Here is a 23,622-nt window from a genome sequence, read left to right on the forward strand (position 1 = left end):
GGAACTAACATTCTGTTTGGCAGCTAAACTACCTCACCAAAAGGATTTTTTTTCTGATGTGGTGATTTTTAAAAAAATGTTTTATGTATGAGTTTACCACACAAACCATTCTCCATATAAACAAGAGTTGATAAATATCCCACACCTGTGGTCTGCCATCTCAGAAACAAATATATCAATTTGCCATAACTTGAAGGGGATGGGCGGAGTAAGACTGACTTTTTTTACTATTGTCTCACAGTGAAATATAAGAGTTTACCACACAAACCATTCTCCATATAAACAAGAGTTGATAAATATCCCACACCTGTGGTCTGCCATCTCAGAAACAAATATATCAATTTGCCATAACTTGAAGGGGATGGGCGGAGTAAGACTGACTTTTTTTACTATTGTCTCACAGTGAAATATAAAATGCACTTTTCAAAGTGGCCCCTCACTATACCGAATCACAAAGGCCCCTGAATTGCTTTTCCTTGGAATGAAACTGATTTTGCAGTGAAATCTTCCAACCTCTGTTGCTGCTTTCTGGCAGGTAAAAAATAGCAGAGAGCAAAAATTACACAACATGTTGTGTCAGCAAACAATGGAATAGTCTTGACTATTTCTCCTTTAAAATAAACAGTTCAGCTGTCGAACAGCTTGAGATTCAGACCAAGCTGGAAACCCCTCAAGACCCATCAAAGGTAAAAGCTTTTCTCCAAACCTCAAAGACGTGATAGTATTTCAGATGTTTTTGACAGAATGACCATTCATTGATTTCAGAGCTATCAGAATCCAATTGAAGTAGGTACGGATGTAGGCAAAACATACTTCATATGTTCTAAAACACCAACAGGTACAAATTGCTAATATCTGCTGTATATCAAAATACATATTGGATAACTCACCAGGAAGATGAATCAATTTATTCCGCAGCTACATATTTAGTGAGTTCCTTAAATTACTATATCCCTACATCTTAAAATAGATTTAAGTGACATGATAAATCAAGGTGTCTTTTCCAGACCTGTTTCACAATAGTATTAATTTTATTTTGGTTTTTTCCAATGTGAAAATGTAGGAAACCATCTGTTTCTTCTGTATGCTTCCTTTCAAGCTTGCAAACCCCCTAGATAATTCAATGAGACTGACTTTTTAACTCTTTAACTTCTGGAACGTGCCTCCTACCAACAAAGGAGCATGTGCGTGCATATCTTGCTCATTACTGTCTTTCCTACTCTTTCAATTTCTAGGCCCTGATACCAGATATTCTCAAGGACCATAAAAAGGGGCAACAAAATTTCAATCCAAGATTTTGCAGAATCTCTGTCCTGTTAAACATGCTAGATATTTTAAGGAACTCAGAAAAAAGGAAACATTAATGCAGAATTGCATTTGAACCAAGTGTAATGTTTCAAAACACAGTCACAAAGGAAACAGAAGGTTTCAAGAAGCTACTGAACAAAACATGCTGCATTTCTGTATCACTCTAACCGTGCAATCCTATGTAGAGTTACTCCGAACTAAACTTGTTGATTCCAGTGAATTTAGACTGAAATAACTCTGCATAGGATTGCACTGTAAATCTAGGCTCTGTCAGTCAATAGAATGCAGATACTAGCTCCCACGTTACTGTGATAGTATATTGAGAATGAATGTTCTTCACATACCAAGACAGAAAGAATGGCTTTAGGTTGTCTTATTAAAATCAGTAAAGAGAAGTGACTACTGAAACTGGCATTCTGACAGATTAATACAGGCAAAGTAACATAAAGCAGTGCAGAAAAAAATTAAGTCAGAGTGTGAGCATGTAATAATTAGTTCTGTACTTCAGAATGAAAGTCGGTGTTCTGTTTTTAATCGTTGGAAGAATCAGACTAATTTCTGTCAAATAAAGTACAATAGTGCACAGGTGAAAACTACAAAACATGTTCCCCTCCACCATCCCCTCTGTGCCTATTCCCTTCCTGCTGTCTTTCTACCATATCTGATCTCTTTTTCTTTCCCCATTCTCCCTTGAATACATATGCATAGGCACTCTCTCTCATACACAGCCCTTCTGAACAGGAGTGACCATCATGGTGAATCCACCTTACGTTTTGTGTGTTCAAGACATTTCTGTCTACTACCTATTCAAGTTTTTCAGTAAGCAGTACTTTAAGCATGGAATGCAGCCCTGGCTCTGCCTTAGTCTCAGGGTTCTAAGAAATCTAATTGCATGAGAACACCAAACTGTAAACAAAGAAAAATTCAGGGAGGTGATTCTAATAGTCAGCTCACTGAGACAGTTATAAAATACACTGTTCCATTAGCTTATTTTAATTAAACCTGCTTTGTGTGCATACACATGCCAATCCATTGAAGTGACTGGGACACCATTGCACATAGTTCTGCATACATATCAGTGTGCCTGCACTCACAAGGAGACACTCTCCCCAGCTGCAACTGAGTGGATTGAAAATTTAGATATTAATATTTAGGGGGATTGCCCAATTGGTCTGCATATCTATTGTATCAGCTTGGTTACAAATGTTATATTATATACTTCCTGTGTGTAACTTTGTCATCCAATAAATAAAATAAATAAATACTGGATCTCAGCAAACTGAATTCTTCCATTCATCTGCCCTAATAGTATGGTTCCCACTTGGGAAATTCCTGGAGATTTGGGGGTGGTATCTGAGGAGTACGGAGTATGGGGAAGGTACGGAGCTCAGTCCACCCTCTGAAGCCGCCATTTTCTCCAGGGGAACTGATCTCTGTAGAATGGAGTACAATTTTAATTCTGGGAGAACTCCAGGCTCCACATGGAAGCTGGAAACCCTACCTGATACAGAGGGCTTTTCCAGGACCTCCTGCCATCTAGCTTCTCATGATTTTCTCATCATAACCACTAATATAGTTCCAAAGAAATAATCACATATGATTTAAGAATGCCACTTCAGTGAAGCAGAGGGAGATTCATAGCAAGGATGTGTGCTCTGGGATGTATTCAAGTTGAAAAAAGTGTAAAAACCTGTGCATTTGAAGAGAATTTTCAGAAATGGTTTTCAGATCTTCTTTTTTTCTTTCTGTCAAATGCCAGTGAGATAACCTAATGGATGTAGCTTACAGAATAGAGCCCCCATCCTGCTCCAGTACAACCATTCCAGTGTTGGAAGAAAGGAGAAGGGTGAAGACTTACCCAGGACATTTTTGCACTTACTTATCCCAACCTAGAAAGCACATAAAAACTAAACTTATTTTAAACACACGGGAAATCTTATTAATTGTCCTTATTTTGACTACATTTCTGAAACTCAACACTCATTTTAAGAGAGATTTGATTTAAGCAGGCAAATTAGATTCAGTGAATTTTCTGATCCGAAACACTGATAAATTACTCACAATGTTCATCAGTGTCAGAAGATACTTCTGAACATGTTCTTTCCCATGGAACTGTACAACAGAGTCATCAACACCCAGCAGGACTTCTATGTTGTAATCATCATCAGCTGCATGCCTTGGATATCTCCTCTTCCTTCTGGAATTATTGATCTCATCATCTAAGAGGTTCAACATGCTGTCTAGATTGCTTAGGTCAGCTTCTGAAAGAAATTGCAACAAAAATAATTTATTAACAACTCATTAAACTAAATTTAAGAAATGTTTAATGATGCCAAAAAAATCGTATTCCAGTTTCAGTTTTGCACAAACTTGAAGCAAGCCTATCAAATTCACTTGGATAAAGCAGAGAAAGTCTATTCCAGAGCAGATCTGCATGGACAAATAAGTAATCTAATGTGTACAGGGAATTTTGTAGATGTACAGTGGTGGGAGTGAATCATTTCCCCCCTGATTGAGGTGCAGCCATAGTTCTTTGGGCCAGTCGATTGATCATAATCCACAGTGGAATGGACATAGTCTGTTCTGAGGTGCAGCCATAGTTCTTTGGGCCAGTAGTTCTCAACCTGCCACAACTGAACACCACTGAAAAGGGTAGTGTATCTCCATCACAGCCTCCTGACGCCTTCCAGTGAAGGCACCACATTTCTTGCTCCCTTCAGCAGCATTTGGTGGTAGGAGTGGGAATCCTCCCAGGAACCCACCACCCAAGGTGTTGCTGTACAACAGAGAGATAGGATTTGTATTTGTAACAAGAAGAGTTATAGAATACTGAGTACTCTTAGAGATACATATGTCATTATGCAACAAATCCAACTTTCTGAAGTGCCATCTCTTTGTTCTTTCAAAATCCCCTTACATTCAGATGTGAAGAATGTGAGAAATAAAAAGACATGAGTAGCATGACTTTGGTAACTGCATTCAGTATTATGGAGATTTTGTAGGATAATTCACACAACTGCAATACCACTAGGAACAGATAACATTTTTTTGCTTATCTCCGCATACTGATATTCTAGTAATTTGAATTATTAGAAACAGTAGGGCAGAGACACTTGTGAATATCTCTGCCACCTAACTGATACCTGGGGTGAACTTCTGTTCTCTCTTTTATTTCTGGTATTTTAGCCTGAGTGCGGCCACAAGAAAGAGTCAAAGTGTAAGAGCCAAAGCACCTTTAGCCCATAGTTGGCAGTCTGAAGCCCTAAGTTGGCAGTGCCAGGTGGATCTAGGACTAGCCAGGATGTTGGAGTTCTATAATTTTTTTGGTTTTGTTTCTTTATAAACTGTTTAATAAGCCACTTTTAGAATAGTGGGTTAGAAATTCTTAAATAAATATGAAATAAGTAAAGGACATATACAAATACAAAAAAGTTTACTCCAAATAAAAAAAAGCACAAATGAACGAATTACCAGCAATTGCAACTGAAAAATGCAGGGCTATTTTTGGGCAGGAACGCACAGGAACGGAGTTCCGGCTGGCTCCCAAGTTGGCCACGCCCAGCAGGAACTCATTAGCATAATAGGCCACACCTAACAACAGAAACTCATTAGGATTGGCTACATTAGGGGTGTGTGGCAAAGGGTTCCTGCTACAAAAAAAGCCCCTGGGTTTTGACAACAAACAAGGTAAACAGAATAAGAAGCAAAAGGTGGGTGTGGCTGGATGACCACACTTCTGGTAACATGGGGGTGTGGCCTAATATGCTAATGAGCTGTGCTGTCAGGGATGTGGCCTAATAGGCTAATGTGTTTCTGATGTTGGGTGTGGTCTATTATGCTAATGAGTTCCTGCTGGGCTTTTTCTACTAAAAAAGCCCTGGAAAAATGTATCATGTAATGCTAATATATAATACATGAATTTCAAAGAGCCTCAAGGGGTAAGCAGTCACTTGCAAGATATCTTGACAGCCAGTTGAGTCCCAAAGCTTTGGCAGTTCTTTTAAAATATACGAATAAGTGCCTTAGTAGTGGCTGAGCTTCACAGGACACATTATTTTATTTTATTTTTTATTTTTCAGATTTTTATCCTGCCCTCCTGGCTGAAGCTGGCTCAGGGTGGCTTACATAAAAACAACTTACATTAAAACAGAGTTGCAGTTAAAACAGTTATAAAATCATAATAAAGTGCTAGTAATTATTGGTATTCATATGACAGTAGCAACCAATATACAAAGTTCTCCGCTCGCAGTCAGTTCTCAGTGTTCATTTTGAGTGTCCTTGCAGGGCTTGCTGTTCTTTTAGGCTTTTGATGGCAATTTCCAGAGTCCAGGATCCTCTCCCTTTTAACCAACTGATGTTCTTCATTGGTGGTGGCGGCTCCCAAATGCCTGGCAAAAGAGCTCCATTTTACAGGCCCTGCAGAACTGTAAAAGGTCCCACAGGGCCCTGATCTCCTCCAGGAGCTCATTCCACCAGGATGGGGCCACCACTGAAAAGGTCCTGGCCCTGGTCGTTGACAGCCTAGCATCCTTAGGACCCGGGAGGTCCAGCCAATTCTGGACCCCCGACTGCAGTGCTCTCTGGGGGACATATGGGGAAAGGCGGTCCCTTAGGTATGTAGGGCTTTAAAGGTAAGAACCAGCACCTTGAAACAAATCCGGTATGCTATCAGCAGCCAGTGCAATGCCTTCAGCACAGGCTGTATGTGCTTCTACCTAGAGAGCCCCATCAACAGCCTGGCCATGGCATTTTGCACTAGCTGCAGCTTCCGGATTTGAGACAAGGGCAGCCCCATGTAGAGAGCATTACAGTAGTCCAGTCTTGAGGTGACCATCGCATGGATCACTGTCACCAGGTCATTGCGTTTGAGGAAGGGAACCAACTGCCTGATTAGCCAATATGAGATAGTGTCTTGGAGTCAGATGCAAACTTTCATCAACATTGCTCTCCATGCCAGCAGTCCTCTTCAGCAACCAGAAAGAAGATTCCTGGACTTGTGAAGCCATGTGAATGAAAAGCCAGGGACTCTGTTTTGTGTTGGGAGCATATTGCAGAGCGGGAAGGGATGGAACTGCTCCTCCTCCTCCTGATGCCCAACAGAGTGCATGGCTTTTTGTTCACATGGGTCCCAGGTAATTCCAGGAACTGTGATTGGTAATGTGGGAAAACCTGCATCTGCTAGCCATTTTTGCTGAAGGTGAATGGCATCCAAACCCAATGTAAATGACAGGAAGAACAAACTTGACTGAGCAGTCTCTTGACTGAGAGCCACATGCTTTTCCTCAAGGAACTATTACTCAGTGCACAGAGGCTACACATGTAGGTTCCATTCTCACGTGCCTTCCCCTTTACCCTGGTGCTGGGAGTGGGACCTTTAAGTTAATGTATACACAAGCATGCCTTGTACTGATATTCAGAAAACAGGAGACATTTGTCTAATAACTCTGATTTCACTGACTACAAAGGAGATAGGAAATACGTGGTAAGAGAGAAACAATTTCAAAATGCATCTAGCAACAATACTTCCCAGTGTAAGGACTTGTAATGTCCAAATTTATCCCACCCACGGCGAAGTTTCTAGAACCCACCTGCAAGCCTTCCCAAGAGAGGGGACAGTGAGGGAGGAAGTAGGAAAACAAGGCTGGCAAGGGATAAGGAAGGATGAGCAAATAGGAAGGGCATGCGGGGGAGTGCATCAGGGCAAGATGACTCAGAGGAGAGTATTTTAGCTGACAGTCCTCTTTTGATAACAGCTGTCTAACATTTGTTAATCCTTCTATTCAGGGGTCATTTCCTGCAGGAGTGCACAGGAACGGAGCTCCGGCAGTAAAGAGCCTGGGGGCGGGCACATGCAACAAGCCCCACCCCCTGCTCCCAGCAGCCCTCACTTAGAGCAAGAAGCAGCCAGGTAAGCTGCAGAGCCCCCCCGGCCCCCCGGCCCCAAACAGTCCAGTGGCACCTTTAAGACCAAGTTTTGTTCAGGTACAGGCTCTCCCTCCTCTGCGAGGACAGTTCTACACGTTTCCCCTCCCCCCAATAGCTAGCAATCCAAAACAGTCCAGTGGAGCCTGAGTGGTGGGCGTTGCCTTCTGACATACTTCCGGTGATGTCAGGGGGTGTGGCATATGCAAATAAGTTATGCTAATGAGTTGTGCTAATGAGCTCCTGCACCTCTTTTTCTACGAAATGACCCCTGCTTCTATTCCCCAAAAGTGATCATTACACTGTCATTTAATATTGATTTCTGATATAACTTAAAAAATGTGATGGGGCATCTGGAAAAACAAAATACCTTGGAGACCCCCTTAATTGTGCCAGGTGAGTTTCAGTGCAATTGAAGTGTGGTTTACCAGGTAGATTTCTTTGCTTAGCAGAAGTGTACACCAAAGTAATGGTTTTCTATAGTGTTCTTCAACTACAGCTATAATATCTTCAGGATTGTTTCATCCTTGATGGGGTAGTACTTTTGCTCTTTGGCAGAGTAAAATAATTTTGTAAAGGTTATCATGTTATTTGTACACATGGTTTGTATTGATTCTTTTTCATGATCCGGAAACAAATATCATATAACTGAGTACCATCTAATCTAAGTAAGCCTTCTTCATACCCTGTACAAGATATTTATCAGAGGACTTGAGAACAGGACCTTTAAAATTGCTTCAGGTGGCCTGGAAGCTGTGTGAGCTGTGTGATCTGGCATCAGTGATTCATGCTTTTGGTGCCCTCACCTGCAGAAGTGAGCTGAGTGGAGACCAGAGACAAAGCTTTTTCAGCCATAGCACCTCACCTTTGGAATGCTCCCCCCATCGGGATTAACCTGGTGCCTACTTTACACTATCCTTAAGCTTGCCATTCCTCATAAAGGACAGTATTATAACACAACAGAAAGACCAGATGAGATGTAAAAGATCTGTGTAAGGGAAGAATGGGGGGAGAAGAGTACAGGAATTGTACACCACTTCCAGTTTCATACCCCAAATGATGCCATGGTGTCATGTGACACTCTAGGAATTTCTCCAAATCTCTAAGGCTTTTACCATAGAGATTTTGAAAACTCCTAGAATGTCATGCAATGCCAGTTCTTCCCCTTACTGCATCCCCACTTGCTCCATCAAGCAGTAATGGGGCCCCAAAGCTAGGGCAGAAATTGCCCATCAAGGTGGGCAACCTGGCATCCTGCTTGGAAAGGACATGATATCTTTCAACATTAGTGATCAGCGATGAGGACAAAAATTATTGAGATGTCTTGATGTCTTTAAATTTATTTAAAAACAGCTACAGGTAGGGATGGGCATGAACCAGGAAAACACGGTTTGTGGCTGAACCACAAACCAAACCAGGAGGATCATTCGCAAACCAAACCAGTTCATGGTTCATGACATAGCAACCCTCATTGAAAGGGACCACAGTCTCTTTCAATGGGGTTTGCAGAAAGCCCAAAACACAGCTGAGTGGTGGGGAGTGGTGGGGAGGCACTCCTTGCCACTCAGCTGTTTCAGCTTCTGTGCGCAGTCCCTTTAAAGGCTGTTTTTGCCAGGAACAGAAAGCAGGGGTTTAAAGGGACTCTGCTGCTTTCTGCTCTATCCAAAAACCATCATGAACTACTTTAAAAGTTTGTGAAAGTTCATGACGGTAGAGCTGTCATGAACTTCAGTTCACAAACCATGAACAATGCAAAACTTGTGATGAATTTTGCTTTGTGGTTTGGTTCCTTCCCCTCCCTAGCCACAAGGTATCCAATACGGATTGTGCCTGTGGTACTGGTGAGGGGGAGGGGAGGCAATTAAAAGAGTTCAGGAAATGACCATTCCTGCACATTTATGCACTAGGACACTCATTCACTTCTAGACAAAGTGGGGCATGGGGGAGATGAAAGATTTATTTTTGAACAAAAATTAAGATTGCAAGTGGGTAAAGGGAGACCCTGATGCTGGGAAAGATTGAAGGTCAAAGAAGACGGGGACGGCAAAGGATGAGATGGTTAGACAGTGTCATCGATGCAACGAACATGAAGTTGAGCAAACTTCAGAGGATGGCGGAAGACCGGAGGGCCTGGCGGGAGCTGGTCCATGGGGTCGCAAAGAGTCGGACTCGACTGTGCGACTGAACAACAACAACAAAGGGAGCTAAACTTTGCCCTCCCTCTGTGCCTTACTTTGCTGTGTCCAATTGGTTGATTTCAGAATTTTCCTCCCAGAGCATCTCTAGTACTTGCAGGGATAACAAATGCTGAAATCGACCAAAGACAGTGAGGTAAGAAAGATAGTACGGACTAACTCCCCATGCCCACATGCTCCAATCTTGTTTTAAAAAAACACTCCCCAACTGAGGAGTCCAAGAAAAGAGGGAAAATTGCACATATAAATACTGTGATGCCTCCCTGCACTCATCCTGTGAGCTAGAATGTTAGTTGCCTGTAAAACAGGGTTGCTTTCTACTGTCTGTCTGAAATTTGGTATTTAGGTTGCAGTCTGAGAATTTTATCCCAATTATTGGATGGCAGGAGTGATTATAGGCAAAAATGTGTTTACCTTGAAACCAATGGAAACAACCCCAAATATAATGTGCTATAACTATAATGAGGATGGCTAAAATATTTTAACACTCAAACAACTTCCCCTCCAAACTGTGCACATATCTTACACCTGACCACTACTGCTGAGTACTGCTTAGAATGCTGGACTAGGAGTCTGTTCAGACGGGAACTTCAATCCGTTGTTGCCCCGCCTCTAATTGAGCCAGATTATTTTGTGCCAGAGAATCATGATCAGACTCACCTCTTTTAGTGCGCTTCAAAGCACTTCTACTGGCCCTGGAGTAACCAGACGGCAGCAGACACAGAGTCAGTCCATCGGCCATTTTTTCAAAAAGCTGGTCCTTGGAGCATGCCCACAAGCACTTATCAGCCTGCTGGGATATGTAGTTCATGGGGCTGTCAGCTATTTTTTAAAAAGTTTGCCTCTGGAGCATGCACACAAATGCTCGCTAAGACTGCTGGGATATGTAGTTCACTACCACCCTCCTTCTAATCCTCCTTCCTACTCAGTCCTGCCGTCCTCCTTTCAGAACAGAAGCATCTTTCTTTTAGGGTTTTTAAAAAGAAAACAGAAAGCTATGAATAAGCACTTGTGCACACGTCACTAACTACTTTTTAAAAATGGCGGATGGAAAACAAGACATCAGTGAGATTTGGCTGATGGCTGGGGTGTGCAAGAGTGCGACCAGACAGCAAGAAATCCGTTTGGGAACCGGCTCAGACCAACAAGACCGGACTTTATCAGGTATCAAAGAAACATGCGGCAAGTGGGGGGGACTCAGATGACTGGGGATCGACAGACAGATGTTGCTGTCTGATCATGCACTTTAAATCCATTAGGGAACAGCAAGGGCAACAGATCAAACTGCCTTTGTGAATGTGACCTTCGACTACGGAGACCCGAGTGTAAATCCCCACTTGGCCATGGAAGCCCATTGGGTTATCTTGGTCCAGTCACTATCTCTCAGCCTAACATTTCCCACAAGACTGTGGTGACAGATAAATTGGAGAACTACAGATTCCACCTTCAGCTCTTTGAGAGAAGGGCAAGTTCAAAACATGATAGATGTATGCAGGCAAGCCAACCCTGCATGCAAGAAAATGCAACACTTCAGTAAACCAACAATCTACAACCATGGGATTTTCACTGGGAATTAGTGAACATGGAGATTCCTTAGCACATACTAACCCCAGTGATAGGCTGCTATTTGGCAGCAACTCATGTTCAGTGACATAGATATACCACCATCGTGTGTAGTTCCCTTTTTCCATAGTGTAACAACATATTTGATTTTTGGCTCATTGCCTACATAGCAGTGATATGGAGCCTGTCTAAAATTCCCCTCCCACACACACCCGACCCTGGTAATCATAAATTTGCTTCATCATTTCTCCTCACCCCTTTTCTTAGCTTGTATTTCAATGCCCTCTACTTGTCTTTTATCTCTCCCATTGCATTTTCCTCTAAGCCACGTAAGCCTCTTCATAATTCATAAATCCTCTTTTCGTAGCACAGGTTGCACTGGGAACTTGCTGCTGTATATCATGCATAAGGAAACTGGACTAATCCAGGAAACTAAATTAAAGTGAGGTGTTGTGAGGTGAAAACTAAACTGAAATCTGAAGTAAACATCACATACCAAGTATGGACAAAATGCTACATTGTTCAGCTCTGATTCATAAAACAGTTCTATAAACAGATGAAAACACATGCTTGGGTATTCTTGAAGTTGACAGATTTTTATGCACAAGTACATGTGGTACAAACTGAAACTAGGGTTGCCAAGTCCATCTTCCACCCCCAGCGGGGGACTTTGGGGGCATGCCTGGAGGGGGCGGGGCATCCCCGACGTGATGACATCACATTGGGGACGTCCGCTGCCCCCCCCACCTTCCCGTGCGCCAAATCTCCAGAAACGGCAGTTCCCTGCACTTAAAGGAGCCGGCGTTTCCCTTTTAAATGCAGGAGCTGGCGTTTCCCCTTTAAGAGCAGCCGCATTTCCCTTTTAAGAGCACAAAGCTGGCATTTCCCTGCAAGCTTGCGGAGATCAGGCTTGGGAGGAAACACGGGTTCCACACACTTAAAGGGAGAGAGATGGGTGGCTGTGGGTGTTGGGGGTGGGGCTTCCCCCGCTGGCCATCTGGCCGGCGGCGGGTAGAACCCTCCCCAAAACGGGGGACCCCTGGCAAACCGGGGGGGTTGGCAACTCTAACTGAAACACAGGGATATATCCTCCACTGATCAACAATTGAAGGTAGTCTGTGGTCTGTAGCCTACAAATAACATCTGGCTTAGAAATCTGAATGCTTGGACTCCTATTTTCATTTTGCAGCACGAAAATGCAAGACTTTAGTGAGCATACCACAAAACCTCTGCACATCTGCAATTTAACCCTTGTGAGCTGCTGAAGATTCAAACCTTCATCAGGTCAAAATTTATAGCAGTGCGGTTTCCACACTGTGTTCAGGGAACTTGAGAATTGTCATGATCTTAGGCCTGAGGCTGTGGGGTGGAGAAGCCTGTAAGCCTCAAGATAGCTTTTCTCTCACACCAGCTGGCAAGGACCTGGTGTGTGTGTGTGGGGGGGGACATACCACACACCATCAGCACAACATAGGGTTGCCAGTCTCCAGGTGAGGCCTGGAGATCTCCCGCTTTTACAACTGATCCCCAGCTGACAGAGATCAGCTCCCCTGGAGAAAATGGCTGCTTTGCAGAGTAGACTCTATGGCATTGCACCATGCTGAGGCTCCTCCCCTCCCCAAACCTTGCCTTCTTCCAGATCCACCCCCAAAGTCTCCACACCTGGCAACCCTAGCACAACAGCATTACATCACTTCTGTGGGAAACCCAGAAGACATGCCAAAGTTTCCTGCAATTCCTGGAGAGACATGATGTTACTTCCAGGTTTTTCATGGAAGTGATGTTACAATGTCAAGCTGACAATGATACTTTATTTTTCTCCCACCAGCTGATAGTGCAGCAGCGGGCAGTGGGGATTGCTGGTGGGAAGTCTCCCACTATACCTCACACACGGGCCTGCTACCAATTTTCCTGCAGGCCTACATTTCCCAGGCATCCTACAATGGGGGTGCCAGGCCTGTCCCCATGCTCCCCAGGACCTGTGTAGGGTAGGGCATGGGAGGGGAAAGTGTTGCAGATGTGATGACATTGCTTGCTCCCTGCAAAACTCTAGGAAACCTCAAAACTCTATAGTAAATACTATAAAGATTTGGTAGTTCGTACAGCATCACAGGGGGAGTCAGTGGCAATTCTTCTGGCTCTTTAATAAGAACTCACATCAAAATGCTAGTGGTGTCTTACCACTGTTCACCAGAGCAAGGGTGGGCAACAGGGTTGCCCAGTCCCCCCGGCCACTGGTGGGAAGGTAGGGTTGCCAGTTCCAGGTTGGGGAACTCCTGGAGATCTGGGGATGGAGCCTAGAGAGGACACAGACCACACTGGGGTACAATACTATAGAATCCATCCTCCAAAGCATTCATTTTCCCCAGGAGAACCGGTCTCTGTAGCCTGAATATGAGCTGTAATTCTGGGGAATCCCCAGGTCCCACCTGGAGCCTGGCATCCCTAGTGAGCCCAGGAGGGCAGGGGCAGGAATTCCCTACCTTCAGGAGGAACCTGGCACCCTTACCCTCCAGACCTGAGGATTAGGCCTGGTGGAACTGTAGGTAAAAACAGGAGCCAAATGTTGTTTAAAAGGGGAGCATATAAGACCCTGCACAGTTGTTTATTCATTGGGATTCAGTGAGTTAATCAAGTGCAATTCTTAGAATCCTCTGCAACTCACAGAGGTTCCATTGCAGATGTGCACATAAGTTAATGTGGAAAGGGTTCATTTGTACCTGATCTCTGTATCCCATCTTTATATCCTATGTTTCCACAATCCACAAGGCAGCTTACAAAATGTAAACATACACAGTTAAAAACATAGATGGTTGACATAAGATAGCATACATCAGATCCTGAAGCTACTGAAATATATATATATATACCTGCACCCCCAAAACTGTAACTGTACATATAGTTTGTGTAGTTACAAAAGCAATAATAACACAAAATTCTCATATATCCTGAACAACTTTTGCAGTAGTTATCTAACCTCTATGACCTTGTTGTTCTCAAATTTGGTAGTATGTTCCAGTGTTTCTTAAATCTTACTTCAAAGCTCATTTTAGCACTCACAGAAATCAACTGGAATACTTTCTATGGCTTTAAAATGGTGGCAGATGTATCTCACTAAAATCCAACCCTTATATCTAATCATGGGCACGGAAATGAAGCCAGATGTAGTACAGAAGTTATTCTCCCTATGCTCTCTGATTCTCCCAATAGAGAATTCTGAAATGTGTTTTCCCAAGGCCAGCACATTTTTATGATTCTGTGTAACATATTAGATTACATATTTTAAATTGCTGTGGCAGACAGAATTTGTCTGCCAGTGCTTTTCTTTTAATGTAATGTTCTTTCTTGAGTAGAGTCATTTAAAATACAGGGGAAGGGCTAGAGAAATAAAAGAATATAAATATGTACCTGAGACCTAGTCCTGCAAGTAATTGACTCAATCTGTGTAATCCACCTTGAGTCCAAGTGAGAAAGGCAGATGATAAATAATGTAACTAAAATAAATAAATAAATTTGGCAGATGCTGAACTGATCAATCACTGAAGAAACCCCTTGCCTGAGCAATAATTTGACCTGTTCATTGGGTGTTGCTAACTCTGCCTCCCCCCGTTGTGTTTTCTGTCCGTGTTGCTCTTTACTTTCTAGTCTACCCACCTCATCCAACATCTACCTTTGACTGCATCCTGCATCTCATATAGATCTTACACCCAGCTAGATTCTTCAGAGACCATTGACCAACCTTAGTTTGCCTGCAGTGATTTTTTTTTGCATGTAGTGATTATGTTCACAGCTGCAAATCTTGAATTTTTATGGCTCACTCAGAATAGAACTCTAGGTTACTGCTCCCAAGTTTGGCAGACCATGCCTTCCTACATTCCTCAGATCTTGGGATTAATCATCTGTTCACTCACAACAGAACTCCTTCCACAGAGAAATTCATCCGTCCCCCTCTATTGTCATTTTCCGCCAGTGCGTAAAGACTGTGACATTAACAATAAGTGTAGTTCTGTAATTCTCAGCCGCCCATTTCTATCGAAGCACAGCCATTTTCCCACTGAATTCATTGTGCACTTTTATTTATAATGTTTATATCTGCCATTCCCTGGTGTGGGTCCAAGCTCGTTTATAGCAAATGTATCAATGACAGTGAAGTTAAATATAAAACCTTACATTATTCTTCACCTGCAATTTCATCAATATTTCAAATTATGAGTTGTTGTGTACATTTAAGAAATAGTGTCCATGTTTCCTAAAATAGAAATATAGAATGTAGTCTGAGCAACAAGACCAAAGAAGCATGAATGCCCCATGAAATGGAAAGGCCTCTCCTTTCATCAGATGCAACATTATCTTTGAATTCTTTTTCATTTTCATATTATTATCAGACCATGATCTGTGAAAACCAATTTTCCTATTGTCCTCATAACGTGAACATGTTCAAGGCTATTTTCATTAACCTTTGCCAATAAGACTCTTGAATGCTCAGTCCATTCTCCGACAAAAAATTATTAAATTATAGAGAATTAGCACATTTAATGATTGTGATAGCTGACTCCTTGGCATTGTGAGGGATATCTCTAACAATCTCATTTTCAGTTTGAGGAAGACGAAATGCCAAGGCTTGATATAAGACCTGAATTACAACAGGCTATTGTGAATATGTCAAACCTTTAACCTATGAACAGTCTATTTTTTTTTGAAAAGGTAAATTACATTTCATTCCTATGAAACAAATAAGGAGTTACTTATTTGATAGAGTGCATATTATAGGAAACCAACAACACCGTTGGCAATGAAATATCACAGATAGAGCGCATATTATAGGAAACCAACAACACCGTTGTGATGCCACAATAAAGGATATACATATTCAAAACTGAATATTCTTTGTTGAAATACAATTTAACTGTATCCTTATAAATACTGACTGATTTTTGAAACACTGAAGCCATCCAATTCCTAGTGTATATACCAAACTTTGTTACTAGGTAATTTATAGTTTAAAAGATGAGTTTTTATAATAATGCCTTGAAGAAGAAACAGTTTGATGATGTTTTAGAAAATGCAGGATAGGGTGGGATATAAAACAAATAAAATAATAAGCAAATAAACAAACAAATATTTTTTTAAATCCACAAAGCTCCACATTACAGCAGAAACCACCCATACCCAAAGTATCTATCCCTTAGTTATTTGAAAGACAGTTTGTACTTTAAGTAGCAAGTCCAGTCACAATGTGATTGCTGCAGTACAAAAGCAAGACTGGACAATGTATATTCCCAAAAACTTGGGAGTGTGGAGGAGACACATGTCAGGAAAAGCCAACTGAGGACTTCCTAGTGCATACCCACCACATACCCATTACTGGAGAGACAAAGACAGTCCCCATTTACATTACTGTAAGGCCCGGGGTCATTTCCTGCAGGAGCGCACAGGAGCGGAGCTCCGGCAGTAAAGAGCCCAGGGGGCGGGCACATGCAAAAGCCCCACCCCTTGCTCCCAGCAGCCCTCAGTCAGAGCAAGAAGCAGCCAGGAAGTTGCAGAGCTCCCCCCGGCCCAAAACAGTCCAGTGGCACCTTTAAGACCAAGTTTTATTCAGGTACAAGCTCTCCCTCCTCTGCGAGGACAGATCTCCACATCCTCCCCCCCGCCATAGCTAGCAATCCAAAACAGTCCAGTGGAGCCTGAGCGATGGGTGCTGCCTTTTGACACACTTCCGGTGACGTCAGGGGGTGTGGCATACACAAATATGTTATGCTAATGAGTTATGCTAATGAGCTCCTGCACCTCTTTTTCTACAAAATGACCCCTGTGTAAGGCAAAGATCGAGATGGGTAGCCATGTTAGTCTGTCTGTAGCAGTAGAAAAGAGCAAGAGTCCACTAGCACCTTAAAGACTAACAATATTTGTGGCAGGGTACGAGCTTTTGTGAGACACTGCTCACTGCCCCAAATTTTGCTAGTCCTTAAGGTGCTACTGGATTCTTGCTCTTTTCTACTGTAAGGCAAAATTAATTCCACTCTATTTAAGAAAATATATCCTTGCACTGGAAAAACAAACAACTAACTACAATGTTCTGTTTAACTCTGTACAAAGAGTTAAGATGGAGATGATTTAAAGGTCAAATGTAACTAAAACTTCTGAGGGACATTCAGCCATACCAGAAACATTTGGAGTCATGGTAAGCCAAATGGATATAAATATTGCTTTGTAGTAACAGTCAACCAAATTGGGAATATTTGAAGTCACAGAAAGCCAAATGGATATAAATATTGCTTTGTTCTCTTATGGTGTGTGGGTGTGACATTGATCTAGACCTCAGGGCAACGGCTCAGAAGTAAGGCTTTCATAACGCAGCACATATTATGTGACTGTGTCATGGAAACAAGAGAGGGGTAAACAATGTTTTGATACTTTAACAAAGTGCAATAAGCACTGAAGAGCAGATAGATGGAAAATACAGGGAAGGGTGGCAGTAGTTGCAGCACTCAGTGATACAACTTTTGTATTAAAACCTCCTTTAAAATATATAAATAAGACTTGCTTTATTTGCAAAACCGCCTGTTTATTGCTGGGGTGACATTGTGCAGCAACTGAAAGGGACAGAAAAGAAAAGAAATCTAAGGGTGAAGTCTCGCTCCAACTGATAATAAATTCTAGATTTAAATCCCTACTGGTTAGATTACCACAACAACCATCCAGACAAAAAAGAAAAGAAAAGGTTCACTAAAGTTGTGGAAGAACAGCAGTATCAGAACACTGCAGTGCCCCTGGACTTAGAAGGGTATAACTCTGCTTAGGACTACACTGTTAGACCCTCCCCAGTTTCCATTTGGTGAGTATGACAGCTTGAAGACAGGGAGCAAGTAGCTAGTCAGCTCTGTCAACACTTGCCCTCCTATTCCACATTGCATATACAGAGAGGGCTCTGTTTGAAGATGGAAACCCAGGTTTGAATTCCCACTCTGCTGTGAAAGCTTGCTGGGTAACCACAAACCAGTCACATACTCTCAGCCCAATGTACCTCACAGGGTCCGTGTGAGGAGAAAATGAAGAGAGAATGATGTAAGCCAGGCTAGTCCCCACTGGGGAGAAAGGCAGGGTATAAATGAATTAAATGAATAAAACAACCAATTGATCATCGGGATTATTTAATTGCTTTCCCCAAACAACCCTTTAATCAATCACATAAATTAATTTATTAAATATCAGAAGTCCAGTCTCCCAATGCTGAGTCGGTGCTGGAGCACCATGATTTATCACTAGTAATGTGCTCAGTAAAAAATACTTCCACAAAATATATTCATATTCCAAATTTCAGTGTATTTGGGGACAGAATAATGTCCCACCAAAAAATCACCTTTGTATTTTTACAGTATTTAAACTATTAGAACCTGAAAGCCTTTCATACAAGGCAGAAAACTCCTAACGTTAAGTGTTATGCTATTTCTATCCAGGAGATTTCTGCTACCCCAAGAACATCTCTCTCTGTGATAAGGTAAGAATTCTGAAGGTTGGACTGTATCTCTCCAGCTTACATAAAAAAGTGTTTTCTGGGATAGGTGGGGGAAACTCACGGGGTATTTTTGTATCCTAATATATTTCGGGGGGGCTGGGAAAAGAGTGTCCCCAATAGCAAAACCACAAGATTCCTGGGGTTGTTGTATACCTGGGGGCTTTTTTGTTCACAAGAGGACAATAAGTGACTGTACTTTGGGGGTATTGTTTACTAATGTGCAGGTGGTAATGCTAAAGAGGGAAAAGTTCTAAAACCACTTGTCTATATGTTATGCCAAACGAACAAACAAATAAATAAACAAGTGCCAGAGTGAAAATTCACCCCCAATGGCATTAGCCAGGATTAAACAAGACATACAAAGTACCATGGGCTGGAGTGGCCAATTTTTATTGCATTACACAACCACAGAAGATATGAAAGGGTTATAATCAATAAAGCCTTACTTGTTACTATGCTCCAGAGACCTTCATAAAGTTCCATAAAATTGACAAGCCTGCATAACACTGCATAGAATCATGTAGCAGGGAAGGTTTATATTGAACTTGTCAGTCAATCATCCTACAATCTTCCTTCTTTTAATGCTTTATTAGAAAAATACTAGCTACAGTCTAGGCCAGTCTGATCCCAGTAGGATTAGTCCGCTATCCCAGGGAGGTTGCTGTGTTAGATTGTTGTAGCAAAATCCAATACAGTCTTCCAGCACCATAAAGACTTAAGAATTGGCAGCTTAATTGTATGCATGTTTACTGTGAAGTGAGTGCCACACATACACAAAACTACAAACAGAATGAGTGGAGCGTAAGGAGACCAGAGGCCACATCATATATATATTTAATGGGTGCGCCATCAACAGTGGGTCCAAAAGGAATAAAGTGCAAGAGATGCTGTCAGACTGTGACATTTTATGGAAAATTCAAATGTATACAAGTTTAAAACACTGACCTTTCACAACTACAGTAATTCTGTTGGTGATGGTACAATTTTTGTAGCTGCTATGCTAATTGAACACTGGTAGCAGGAAAGAAATACAAGATCTTAATTAAGATTTTAGTTGTAAGCTGCCTCAACCAGGTCTCTGGAGAGGCAGCATATAAATTTTCATCATCCTCATCCTCATGTAAATGAATACAATCAAATATGTTAGTAAACTGAAGAAAAAATGATGAATAAATGAACACAGGAATAAATATGACAACAAAAATGGCAACATTGTAAGCTTCTAGAAATCAATGTCAATCACAATGAGAAGAAAATAATGTTAAATGGTCATTTCAACATGAAATTGATAAACTAAAATGTATCAGCAAATTTTATTGCATTCATTTAAGTTTTAGTTGAGGCTATCCCTTTCCTGAAACATTTGGACATAGTTTAGAAAATCTATTCCTCATTCTATAAGCATAGAACATGGATCATACCTGACTTTGTGTGGACTGTTACCAGGATAAATTAATAGCCCTCCTTAGTTCAGGGCATATAAAAGATATGTCCAGTACTCTGGGCAAAAAAAGAAAGAAAGTAAAAAGTAAAAACAAACTACTGTAACTTATCTGTAACTTATTTAAACAATGCACTATGCTTAAATTACTCTGTATTTTTTACTAGCATACCATTTATCTCGCTACTCATGACAAGGACAGGAATAGTGAATACAAAGTAATAAAATTAAATTATTTTGTTGACTGCCACAGAAATAATTTCTCTGTCTGTCTGTCCCTATACCTCACTATATATGGGAAGAAGACATGTTTCTCTCTCTCATGTTTTCTTGACTTCAGCATTTCCTTTAGTTGTATTCAAGTGAATAGAGGACATGGGATGGACTGTTTCCAGAAGGGCCAAGAATGGAATGTCTCATTAGGCGGTTGTTGTGAGAAAAATAAAATAGTGGGTTCAGAAAATTTAAAAACCCATTTATACAGTTAATTTTATAAAGAAATCATAGTGTTCTTTCTCTCCTATTTCAGTAACTTTCCAAACAGCTAGCAGTACATGACTCCCAACATGATTTTGCTAGGCCTTTGTCTCAAGAGATATCTTTCCTCTGTCTTACACAGGAACCAACATTTGCATTCCATTGTTCATGAACCTAAAGAATTTGGAAACATTTAGACCTAAAAAGATTGGTATGCACCTGCCATTAAGTCAAGGAAGCCAGAATATTTTCAATACTAAAGGCTTGCCTACATGTATAAACTCACTACACATCTCCAGCCACCAGACAGTGCCTGAATGTCTGCCCTGAGTCAAGCAAACAAAGAACATCCTGAAGTTGTAACATTCTTGTCTTTGTCATTTAGAGATTTTAATGCTATCTTACATTGTTCTGCAAAGGAGCATCAGGATGCTCCATTGCCTCTGGAATGTGTGAACATCTCCTAAGCCCCGATGGCCCATATTAACAGGGCAGTTAGATTAATTGATGCAGTTTATGATTTCTATGGCTCTATTGAAATGTATGGAACCAATATGGTATAAAAAGAGGCCTGAAGCTTCATTTCAGCACTGACTCTTGGAGATACAGGAAGGCTTTTTGTCTCTCGTGATCTCTGGGGGTCAGTCCAGAAGGCTTCTGTTGCATGGGGAAAATCTTTGTTCTATATATAATCACTGACTGTCTTTTTTTTAGGAAGTAAGTATTCTGTTTTGTATTTCTTGTTTGTCTTTAACTAATAAACTATGTTATTGTTCAGATAACCTTGTGTTGCATTCCAGCATTCTACCCGCCTTGGTAAGGGGCACTCACCAGACCATCACGAACCTAAAGGGGGTGGGAACAGGTGCAGGTAACACTTTATACAGGGTTAGTTTACACTGTCCTGTGCTACAGTTAACATTCTTACAACAGCGGTGAGATCAGGGCAGAAGCTGAACCCTTTCCTTCCATGATATCTTCTTGATTTCAATCTCCTCTGCCCCTCCATGGAGCTGCAATTGGGTTGCCAACTATAGGTTGGGAAATTCCTGGATATTTGGGGGTGGAGTCTGGGGAGGGTGAGATTTGAGGAGAGCAGGGAGCACAGTGGGGTATAATGCCATACAGCCTACGCTCCAAAGCAGCCATTTTCTTCAGGGGAACTCATCTCTGTCATCTGGAGTGCAGGAATTCCAGGAGATCTCCAGGCCCAACATGGAGGTTGGCAGCTCTAATTTTCCCTCTAGTGAAAAACTTCACCCAGTGGGGCAAACTGCAGTTCCATGGTATGATACATAGCAAGGAAGTGGTGCAGCAAGCCCCTCTTTCCCCATGCTTCAGCCTTAATTGGGGTCTCTTCTCCCCGCCCCTCTCAATTGCTCTTAAACCTGATGATCATTGTACTTTGGGCATGATATTCTTTGGATGTACCATAATATGGCTTATTTTGTGAAATCACACCCTGAGTATGTTTAAGTATTACAATACAATGAGAATAATAGGGCATTGTAAAACCATTCTGAATCATTGGGTTGTCCTGCATACAAGAAAACAAGTCCTTAGTTCTTAAACACCCAGCTGCCCCATGCAAAAAATCCTGATTTGAGAAGGAATAAGCTAAATCATTGTGCCAAAGTATAAAATCAGCACAGCGACCAAGGTACTTTTAATCAATCTCATTACTTTGCCTTCACAAGGGGATGTGCCTGCTGGAAATTGGGAAGGACAAGAAATTATGTAACCGTATCACATAGTGACAGGACTCAGCTTGCCTGGCCTGACACTTTACACTTTTCATGTTCTTTATTGGCAAATAGCCCTTCAGATATTATGCAAAAGAAAGGATTTAAAGAGAGCAGAGCAAAAGAATGCTCTACATGAAAGATCTGAGTATTGGCTACAGAATTCCAATAACAAAGCTTCAATTCAAGAAGGTCTACCCCTGCATTTTAATTTTATTTCCAAACTCAAGTTTTATACTAGCTCCCACAGAATTAAGCCTTCCTTCCTAATGCAATGTAGTTTATACTAACAGTGGCATCCAGTCAAGGTAAGTAACACATTTGCGTCAAAGTCCTAATCTAATCAAGACTGTGGTTTAGTGCCAACAGTACTGAACCACACACACAAACACACACACACACACACAACTGAAATCTTATCAACTGTTTGAATGAGAGTGGGAATGAGAGAACATCTGGATTTAGGTCAGTGAAAATTAGAAGATGGGAGAGAAACTTTTCAAGTGCCAGGGAACAAACTGGTCTGCAATTTGATTTGAAATCCCAAACCATCACAGAATACAGGAGCTTGCCAAACAGAAAGAGGCAAAAACCTGTCGCTTGCCAGGAAAGGCAATAGGCCTGTTAGGTTTTTCTTGGATTCTCCAGGCAAGAGAAAATGCCTTTTTAACACAGCATGAGCCAGTGTAATGTAGAGATTAGAATGTTGGACTTCAAGTAGACAGGAGTTCAAATCTCTGCTCAACAACAAATGACCTTAGCAAATCACCATCTCTCCTCTTATTGTAACTCACAGGGTTGTTGTGATGGTGAAAAGCAGAAACTATATCTGCTGCCTTGTCTTTGAACGAAGGGTTGGATAATAAACTAACAAGCAGCTATACAGTTGTACCAGTCTAAAGTCTTGTTTATCTTACATTCCCATTAGATCTGTCATTTAAAAGAAATAGGGACTCATCAGCATAATCATCCTCCAACTGAAGTCTTGTAAGAAAAATCCCCCTCCCCAAATATTTCTATACCTAGAAGTTTCTTTTCTTTTTCTTTTTTTTGGCCCCCCGCAGGGGATTTTTTATTGCATTTTCTATAAACTACAAAGAAACAAGGAGGGGTAACTACAAACTACAGGTGAAAGTAAAGAGAACCACTAAAAACCCAAGAGGTGGTGGTCATACATTGCTTACAAAATTAGCTTTTAGACAATTAAGATTTGTTAACTTTGAAGGTGATCAAAAAGTGTATCGCTTCTCTTATATCCATTCCAGCTAATCAGACTATTCAAAGAGACAAAGAAGGGCATAATTAATTTTCACCAGTGCAAACATCAGGAAACGTCAGCATCTCATTTTTAAAAATGTTGTTCCCCCAATTGGTAACCTCTCCCCTTCTTAAAACCAGGACTTTTTCAAACATATATATACTATCTCATCTCCCCTTCCTTTATTACAATCTTTATCT

General features: G+C 41.5%; 1 protein-coding gene across 1 annotated transcript in view; it reads right to left on the reverse strand.

Annotated features, from left to right (window-relative positions):
- The window catches only part of ADAMTS2 (ADAM metallopeptidase with thrombospondin type 1 motif 2), a 408,143-nt gene that overhangs the window by 122,723 nt on the left and 261,798 nt on the right, over nucleotides 1-23,622 (reverse strand). The window contains exon 4 of the mRNA XM_015426443.1: nucleotides 3,370-3,569. Coding sequence (XP_015281929.1) covers nucleotides 3,370-3,569 — 200 coding nt within the window. The remainder of the gene's footprint in view (nucleotides 1-3,369; nucleotides 3,570-23,622) is intronic.

The sequence above is a fragment of the Gekko japonicus genome, unplaced genomic scaffold (assembly GCF_001447785.1).
Source record: "Gekko japonicus isolate JY-2015 unplaced genomic scaffold, Gekko_japonicus_V1.1 scaffold1030, whole genome shotgun sequence".
Lineage (NCBI taxonomy): Eukaryota > Metazoa > Chordata > Lepidosauria > Squamata > Gekkonidae > Gekko > Gekko japonicus.